General features: G+C 41.7%; 1 protein-coding gene across 1 annotated transcript; it reads left to right on the plus strand.

Annotated features, from left to right (window-relative positions):
* The first annotated feature begins 870 nt into the window (after positions 1 to 870).
* On the plus strand, positions 871 to 9472 carry LOC109486532 (stromelysin-1-like). Its single transcript, XM_019790370.1, has 10 exons — positions 871 to 1156; positions 2522 to 2609; positions 3023 to 3158; positions 4416 to 4621; positions 5208 to 5418; positions 6161 to 6328; positions 6840 to 7013; positions 7406 to 7545; positions 8033 to 8177; positions 8578 to 9472. Exons 1-10 carry the CDS (start codon positions 960 to 962, stop codon positions 8847 to 8849), a joined length of 1737 nt encoding a protein of 578 aa, XP_019645929.1. The 5' UTR covers positions 871 to 959; the 3' UTR covers positions 8850 to 9472.
* The last annotated feature ends 767 nt before the right edge of the window (positions 9473 to 10239 follow it).

Consider the following 10239-nt stretch of genomic DNA (forward strand, 5'->3'; position numbering starts at 1 on the left):
AAGCACGACTACTAACGTTCGAAAAGCGACATGTTAAGAGGAAGGGATTTTTGTAGGATTTGAAGGCTTCGTTGAAAACCCAACCAAAGATAACATACAGAGAGAAGTGCGCTAAATCCTTAGGGATTTAATTCTGGATCTCCCGTTGCTAGAGGAAATCAACGAAATAACAGACGAGACTGGCCAGAACAACTGTGGCCACAAGTTTTTAGTCTTCTTGTGTATATAAAAACCGTGTATAATGTTATGTCAATATTAGAAGAGTTCGTTTCTGCTGATTATAAAACCCTCTTGCTGGGTATCATTGTCTTCTTTTCTTCGACGAACCACGAAATCAGAAATCATACGGATTTTGTGGTGATCTCAGTGAAAGAGTTGTCCCATCCGCCTTTGTTTACCAATGTCGGACGATCAAACATGCATATGATATCTGTGTCTGTTTAAAGTTAGTGATGACATTGCTGATAACCTGTTCTCACTTCCCCTAAGGCAGGTTTGTGCTCTATTGTTCTCGGGGGATCGGAGGTACGCCTGGGAGACCTAACCACCAAAGTCTGACGTTTCAGATGAAAGCAATGTTAATCTCTTGTAATTACATCTTCTCTTATCCGGTTTGGATGTTCGACACACCTCGACCAGACTCCGAACACAACAGGAATTTCCTTCAGAATTCGGGGAATTTCTCTACGTAACCATGAAGTCGTTTTCTTCGCCGTTTCCCGACGCAACTTCCATTGCGCTTTCTGAGTTGTCAAACGTATCAAAACCTTTGTCTCCAAACGTCCTTAGTCAGAAGAAAACGCCACAGGTATTACAACACAGGAAATTTTACGTCAGAAGACCGTCATTTTTATAGCTATAAATAAGGGCCGAGATGTCCAGTGATTACATAAACTCCACTTCGACTGGAAAGAGGACAACACTCAACCACCAGAGACCTGACGAGTCGAGAGGACAACATGAAGAGTTTCTACGTGTTCTGTCTCGCCGCGTGTCTGTACGGGACGCTGCTCGTGCCTTCCTCGGCGCACCCCTCACCCTTACACCGAGGACATGGACGCCACCACCACCCCCACCACGACCAGGACGACCTTCCACCAGATGCCGAGCTGATCGACTTCGACGAGTTTTTCGGGGTGCCAGTGGACCCATTAAGGTAAGGCATTCATTCCTTTGAACCTTTTTTAAAACCTATTCAATCACTTTTTACCAAAAACGCTCAAGGCCTGTATACGTTTCGGCACATCTTATTTGTCATTTCGAAGGGATTGACAACTTTTTCCAACGTATCACTGCGCTGTACAAAATCCTATATTTAAGTATTATATGCCCTAAATCATACATAAAAGTACACAGAACCTTTACCCATGTTTTGTGCAGAGTATCTTTAGTGGATGCTGTTAATGTTGCGCTTGCCAGGCCGTTCAGTGATAAGAAGTGACGCACTTTTTTCATAGGGTGTGTTTTTGTGTAAAATCATGAAGTAAAGTCATAAATTCAAGTTGAAGGTTTATTGTTAAGATCAGAAAGGACCCGAGTAGCCCGAATTACGTCCTCTTTACAAGAAATGCAACATTTAGATATACTTCAGTAAAAGTTTAAAAACTACTTTCACACTATTGACCACTTCCTCCCTTGGGTTCGGAAGAACCCCCCTCCCCCCCACAAGGCTCAAAGGTCCACTTTTTATGTAAAGGTCCAATATTTTTCTTGAAAAGATGGACTGGAATCGTAGAAAAACTGCTCCCTTTGTCATTGAATAAAAATTCATCTCTAATTTTTTCTTGGAAATTCGCTCAAAATGCACGAAATGCCATTTTAGAAGGTTCATTTTTCAAACGTTTCCGGGGGAGCATACCCGCGGACCCCCCTAGGACTACGGCGCTCGAGGTCCCCTCAAGCAGTGGGAAGAACCCCCCCCCCCTTCAAAATCCTGGCTACGGGCATGTCTAGTTGGCCTAACCGTAAAGCTTTTGCCGCCAGACGTCTGCTTGGAAATTAGCTCTGGGCCCCTAGTTATCAGCCTAAACGAACATCAACAGTCGACTAACAGAAGAAACACCTGATGTGTAATCACCACATGCTTCTGTAATACGCGGTTTCCTGTCTGAAATGTCATCAAGACAAAGAAACAAAAGCCTCATCTTTATGTCCATCGTAATGTTATATTTAATGTCAAGTAAATTACATGTTTCAAAAGGAAGTGGTGAAGATTTCCGAAGTCGTTGCCCTTCGACGAGACAGTGATTTGGATAATTAAATTATATGTTGATTTGATTATATGGATGACATCCTATGGGAACCCAAAGTCTGCGTGGTCATGAAGGTTGAACGAATGACTAAATACACAGAGTATCGTATGGCGAATGATAGACTCTTCATTTTAATTCCTTCACATTTTCTTCTTTTCCTTTGGAATTGATTCTGGCATTCTTCCGCATTAGTATCATTTTCCAACTTTTCCATTGATATACAGTAATATACCAAGCTATAATATCACACCTTTTTTCACAATTTACAGTGAAGAGATTGAAGGTATGGAAGACGACGGAGAGAAACTAGAGACCCTATCACAACAGCCAAAACAATTCAACACGAATGACGGAAGGGTGAGCCAAATGCTAGCACAATTGTTTGGACATACAAGTAACGTGTTATCTTTAATCTGCCTACGTAACTGGTCAGATTTTTGTTTGTTTTGGATTTCCGCTTGTGCGCCTTCAATTCAAAACACACACCAACGCAATGGCCACTGGCCGATGACACACTGTACACGGGCTGTACACGATCTCATTAGCTGCTTTTTCTGTCCGAAAACACAAACTCAGCATGTAATGGTAGCACGTTAAACATTGAACGGAAACTAGTGCGAGATGTAAATTTGAACTGAAAACCAAAGTTTAACGTTAACTTTTACTCTCAGTTACTGAAACGAATGTTTTGAGCTTTTTCTGTTCATAGGGGTAATAATAATGATAGAAATACAAGCACTGATTTCAGAAAAATAAACTTTATTTTCTAGCTCTACCTGCAACAGTTCGGGTATTATAACATGTCGAAGGACCCCACAGGCATGCTGGGAAGTCTGGACACCATCAGTCCCATGATGCGTCGCGCGGTCATCAACTTCCAGCAATTCGCAAACATCCCGACAACAGGTATTTGATAAATGGCGTAAATTTATTTATTTTTTATTTTTATTTTAGGCCATTTAAAGGCATCCAACCAGTGCAATTTCAGGGCAACAAAACAGTATTTTCTAAGTCAAATTTCTGGTCACTCAGTAAGTTTAATCAATCCTATCCCATAGCATACTTATATATGTGAGGGAAAAATGCGATGTCACTGACGAAATAAAAAAAAACGGTTGCTTGTTTTGTATTCACGGTATTGTATGGTTCAAGCTCTTGATGATAAAAAAACACAAAGACTACTTACGTAGCTAGCTTGTCTTGGGGCTTAGTATGAGAGGATGACGAAAATGTTCTAAGGAATGGCAGTTGACTCAATATCAGACAAGATTTCCTTATCTATAATATTTTTGTTTTACCGCCTTACAATAACATTGAATTCCTTTAGAAGTGACGTATTGGGCACGAGTGTTAATTTAGTGGTATCGCCTTACTCTCCAAGTAGAGGTTTGGGTTATTTTTGGCGTGTTTTTAGACTTTTTTTCGGGGTTTCTTTTTTGCACTGAAAATTCCAGTGAAAAAAGAAAACCCCGATAAAAAGGCTAAAAACACGCCAAAAATAACCCAAACCTCTACTTGGGGAGTAGTATCGCCTAGCTTTTGCCCTAACCATAGCGTTCCGAAATGGCAACAAATAGCATACACCCACCAACTTGACTAAAGTGACCGTAACTCCGGGAAATTCGATCTTTTCGGAGCTGAGTCGGCTGGTTTTGAGCGCGCTATCTGACGTAATGTCAGCCCACACAACTTTAGCACCTTGTTGTATTTTTTGGCGAGCGGCGGACGTACACCCGTGTTTTGTTTGTTTAGTCACCACTCGCTCAGTGCCATGTTTGGGCCATTGTTGTTCTCCCGTGTGCTTCCCGTATCGGGTGTCTGGCGAACAAAAAGCAGAATCGTTGGTGAGAACCACAACAAAAACACACTACACAGAAGTGCACTTAGCACTGCGACCTGCCCTCCCACAGGTCAGAGACCTCAACAGGATTCCGAAGGAAATTAACTATTAGTCATCAGACCTCTGGCTATTTGAACACTAAGACAGGCAGGGCATTGACCTTAAGTATTAGTCTAGTGACTCTTGGTTTGGCGCTCTTTGTTTAGGTCTTGTTCCAATGTTTTCGTAGAGTTTGTTGATCTTGTGTGTTACCATTTTTGTCGAAATTTTTTATGTTAATTGTTCAGCTGTATCAACTGCAAATACGTTGCTTTGAATTTCAGGTGTCATTGATGACAAGACGGCAGAGATGATGAAGATGCCACGGTGCGGATGCCCTGATGTTGTGGCGCCGCCTAGCGGTCCTGTGGCGCGCTACACCCGACTGGGCAGCAGATGGCAGAAGAACGACCTGACCTACCGCATCAACAACTTCACTCCTGACCTCCCCCGCGATGAAGTGGTAGATGCCATTGCCCGTGCATTTGACGTAAGTTTTTTTCTTGGTTTCCTTGTTAGTTTCTTTGTTTGTTTGTTTGTTTGTTTGTTTGGATTCAAATTAAGATTTTCTTCCCTATTTCCTATATCAGTTGATATCTGTATTTGTGTTAGCAACAGAGTTGTTACGTATACACTAAAATACTAGTATTCTCAAGCAAGAAAGTCAGTATTCGGTAGATATCTTCAATACCCAAAGCTATAAGGTCGCATAGTATTTATTCGGGAACAAAGTAGTGCGGCACAATAGTTGAGAAAGCTGCAGCGATTCTTCTGTGCCTGGCTGTGAGGTGAAACTGTGCTGATATGGCCCGTGGTAGAAGATATTGTCAAAGTTGAATTTGTTGCAGTTCATAAGTTTTCCGCATAGCGTATGTAAAAGTTTGCATCAGAAGAGATTTTTCACATATTTTGTAAATTATACCCTGAAATTAAACACATACAATTTCTGTACCTTGATTGTGGAACCCTATCCTATATTTTTTTACCGCGTCGAAGTGAGTCACCTTTGGGTCCTTAATCTTCATAGGGCGAAAACGGTGTTCTGCTACCATAACACAAAATTTCTCCACCAACAGGTATGGTCCGAGGTGACGCCCTTGACCTTCAGACGTGTTTCCGGTCCAGCTGACATCGAGATCCGGTTCGCCGCCGGTAGTCATGGAGACGGCAACGCCTTCGACTCCAGGGGAGGCGTCCTGGCGCATGCGTACCCACCCGGAGGGGGCATCGGCGGTGACGCCCATTTTGACGAGTCGGAAGTCTGGCAAATCGGAGGACCAAGTATCGGTGAGGATCTTATCATGTTTACCGAAGGAAAACATATTGTTTTTGCTCCGTTTCTTCTTCTTCTTCTTCTTTTCCAAACAGTGACCTCTGACCTGACCAATGACATGATTTGTTGACGTCTGTCACCTTGGGGACTGGTGTTGGGTTACATAATGTTGCAGTTTCATGGTCTGCTCTGTCACCATATATTAGTAGTGCAATGTATTTGAATGTGTTTGAGTAAGAATTAACAGAGCAGACCATGTCCGAAGGTAAACATTATGCATTTGCTTTCCATATGTTACTTCTCTAGTTTTTGTTTCAGTTAACTGAAGCAAAGGCTAGTTGGACCACTTAATTTTATACATATATGTGCTGATTATCATGGAATACCTGACGCTCAGGCATATGCCTCATTGTTACTTCACCTTCAAGTTTCCATAAATTCTAGATGTCTAAAGCAAAAAGGTTATGCCTATAACCTGTTTGCAAATTTGGTTTAAGTAAATGTGTTTATCATTGGTTACATATGCTTATATGCATCCATTCGTTTAGTCGGTGAAAATGACAAACAGTAATAAGACGCAAGTTTCAATGAAAATGCGTGAAGAGCGGAGAATTCTACAATTTCCGTACATATTAGTACTTGGACGGCTTTTAGAAATTTGTACTTCAGTACGTACTTAAATATGTTGAATTATTTTGTACAATCCTGCATTCTGGACAAACACGAGCTCATCGGTGTCTCATGCCTGCCCCCTAGCGTCCCTGAGAGGAACTGATCTGTTCTCGGTGGCGGCTCACGAGTTCGGCCACTCCCTGGGGCTGGGACACTCCCAGGTGAACTCCGCCCTGATGGCGCCGTTCTACCGGTACCAGTCGCGTCTGCGTCTGGACAGAGACGATATCAACGGGATTCAGAGTCTGTACGGTAAGGAACGGACTTTTCCTAGCCTCCTTCGCAGACCCGTGCGGCGGCTTCCCGAAAAAAAAAAATTAACGCTGCCGCCGCACAAGTCTGCGAAGGAGGATAACGTTAACCTCCTACATACGACTGTTCAGCCATATAGCTGAAGCTGTAGGGCTGATATCGAGTAGGATTTTACCATGATCAATATTGAAGATGGCCATAAAGGCGTGTGTCACACTATTTTATATATGGTTACCTATGGGATCTTTATTCATCATGAATTAAAAAAATTAATTGAAAATATTGAGGATATTTGACATAGTTAACATCATTTGCATGAGCTCTTTGCCTCTTTGATAATTGCAGATTTGATTTTATCAAGGTAGACACTCATGTTATATCAGTTTACCGTAAATTTGGAAGCACCAGGAATAATAAGCTAGAACGAAAAGTATACAGTGATAACCCAAAGCTGTTTTGACCACGGTCTATACAAATAATGAACGGCTAAAACCTTAATTGTAACGAACAGGTGGACCGCAACCTCGTCCTCGTCCCCAGCCCACGCCAGCACCTCGTCCCCAGCCCACCAAGCCTCCCGTGAACCCACCGCCCCCTGGCGGAGAGGGGGATGCCGACACCTGCAGCGGCAAAAGTTTCGACGCCTTCACCCGCTTGGCCAACGGCACCATGTACGCCTTCAGAGGTTAGTTAACGATTAATCATTAACCAGTTTTAGTTAAGTACTAAACCAATGAGCAGAAATGTGTAGTAAATGTGAGTTACATGACACGTGACAAATACTGCAGCAATGCTATAAACAGATCGAGACGGTGGACGATATAAACTATCTGGCACGTTTGACCAATTGCCGACGTCACGAATTCGTAAAGTCTCGTGTGAATTGGTCTCGTGTGCGCAACTCTCGCGAGATCACGTTTGTAAGTGATTGGTCAGTATTTATCCTGATGAAGGCCACAGTGGTCGTTGAAAATTTGATTCTTGTTTGCTCTTGTGTTGGAAGAAAGTTTAGCATCGCACTACAATAGAAATGCCTTTAGATTTAATTTTAATATATGTCTTTTACATAAATTTTAGGGAAGTACTTCTGGCAGCTGACTGAGCGTGGGGTGTCGCCTGGATACCCACAGCTGATCAAGGACGTCTGGCAGGGATTGCCGGGAAATCTGGACGCCGCCATGTTCTATGAGATCAACGGAAAGACATACTTCTTCAAGGTCAGTGTTAGAGGGCAAATTTGTACTCTTATTATACTGATGATTCCACACAACGTTGTGATGTGTTTTAAAGGGGAAACCTCCACGTATCAATGGTGTATACTGCTTGAAATCTTCATTGCTTAAAGCTGCATTTTTTAAGCGTTAGGACGATACGAATAGTAAATTTTCCTCTTCATTTCTTTACAAAGTAAGTTGGACCAACCCTACACCATTGCAAATAATTAAAAATCAGAAAGTGAATGTGACAAAATATGACATCTTAGTGTGTTTTAAACCATGTCATTCATGTTTGTTTATATTCTGGTAGTTTGTGGTGGCACCACAAATCGCCACCCATGAATAATAATGTCAACAATCACACGAATATTTTTAAAACAAATTTAGAATAACATGGGGTATTTCAATTTTTGGTAAAAAATATTACTTTTTGCCCCTTTAATCAATTTTGTATGTTTTTCTGACCTTGCTGTTCCTGCTGTTCCAGGGAGGACAGTTCTGGCGGTTTACCGGTGACAGCATGGACAGCGGATACCCCCGCTCCATCAGTGTCTGGCGCACTGTGAGTGACATCGACGCTGCTCTGTACTACGGAGAGTGGGACGGCAAAACCAGAACCTACTTCTTCAAAGGTAAGGACACGGTTTCTTTTACATCAATCACCGTTGTGTACGTACGGAAGCAAGTAAGTGTATAAGACAGCAATAGACTGACCACGAAGCCCTGTACACCTCTGTCAAAAACATAGAAATGAAAATATTTGACGAATCGGACATGCAACCACTCTCTCATTGGTCAAACCGCTAATTGCCCTTCTCTCATTGGATAAACGTCTAATTGGGATATATATGCAGATAATTATAGCTTTTGTTCATTTTCAAGAGTTTGTCTTATTTTCCACACGTTCATGTTTCTTCCATTACTCCTTGTGTATATTTGTATTTGTGATATGTTTATGTATTTGGATATGAATTAAAACCGTTTGCAGCAAGAGACATTGTAGTTGACTAATTCCACCGTCTCTCCGTACAGACGGGCAGTACTGGCGGTACACCGGCGGGGCCCGGGCGGGTGCCGACTCCGGCTACCCCCGCTCCCTCAGCCTGTGGCGCGGCTTCCCCACACGGATCGATGCCGCCTTCACCAGCGCGGACGGCTCCAGGTACATCTTCCGTGAGGACCGCTACTGGAAACTGGCAGCTAACCGCGCTGCTGTGGACACCAACGGGGGGTACCCGCGTAGCGTGGCCACGGACTTTCTGGGTTGCGCTAAAACTCTTCAAGATCTAGAGATAGAGCCTTGATAGAACACTAAAATATCGGTACTTAGTGGTGACTTGGATATCAACATCACATTTATGACACGTTTAAAATGTCAGTTAATATCAATTTAAAGAATGATTCACAAATTTGATGGTCACGATTAAGAGATCAACGTAGAGTTGCTGTTTTAGTCAGAAAAATTTCAATCAACAAAATCATGCCATGGGGAACTTCCATAGGGAATTTGTATCTGTATCTGTATAGCCGGTATATATGTATAACCACCCTTCGGCGTAACACACCAGCTTTAGAGAGATAACATGACGAATTATATATCTAGTATTTGCTTTTACCTATACCACTACTTGCAAATTATTTATATAAATGAAGCTTCCGATCATGTGTGAAAATAGGAAATATTATTCTTAAAACTTTATTGTATCTATCGACAGAGCTTGGTAACTTTTAATTAATGTTTTTGAAGTTTTCTAACGTATGTTAGATGCAACAATAATAATAATGATTCTAGAGGGCCGGAAATATGCAAAATGATTTTAGATTTGGTGATTTTTTTTAACCTCGAGCTGATTTTTTATAATATTTGTACGTCATGTTTCTGCGCTAAGATATGCAATAAATATTTGCTTTACGATGACGCAAATTATATCATGTTGTTTTTCATAGTTTGATCGGGACGCATGCAACAATGATTGGAAGGCATGATTAATATGTAGTATAAGTACATGAATGAGTGAATGAATGAATGAATGAATGAATGAGCGAAATATCAAACAAACGAAGGGACAGGCGAACAAATAGCAAAACATTTTTCTATACAAAGAATATTTGGCCAAAAAGTTGCTTTCACTATGAAATCTACGTGGTTTTGAAGGTTGAACAAATGGCACAGAGTATGGTTTGGCGAATAATCTATTCTTCAAATTTATTTCTTTACATTTTCGTCTTTTTTAATTTCGTTTGATTCTGGCATTATACGACATTGGTATCGTTTTCGAATTCCAATGTTTTTTTAACGTACGGTGTATATGTGCTCCTTTTGGAACTGTTTTGTACGATTTACTAGTGTGATTGAAAACATTCTTTTTTGGAAACGACCGAAAATTCGTACGCGGATGTTATACATATAATCAAATCAACATGGCCTTATGCCAAACAAAGTGTATAGACTACGGAAAAATATCAGGCTGGCTAGATCACTGTAACCATTCACTGTACTGTCTCTTCTGACTTTCCTTCTTTCTTAGAGACGTTAAGGTTGCTTTCCTGACGGTCAAAAAGGTCAAGATCTCTGCAAAACCACCCAAACGACAGTTTGTCCACTGTTACGGTGACGGGGTTCCACGCAGAATATGGCAGGTACGTCACAGACTCTTGGAAAAGTCCTCCGCCCGCCGGTGTCCTGGGACTTCT

This window comes from Branchiostoma belcheri, unplaced genomic scaffold (genome assembly GCF_001625305.1).
Source record: "Branchiostoma belcheri isolate BF01 breed outbred unplaced genomic scaffold, Haploidv18h27 scaffold808, whole genome shotgun sequence".
Classification (NCBI taxonomy): domain Eukaryota; kingdom Metazoa; phylum Chordata; class Leptocardii; order Amphioxiformes; family Branchiostomatidae; genus Branchiostoma; species Branchiostoma belcheri.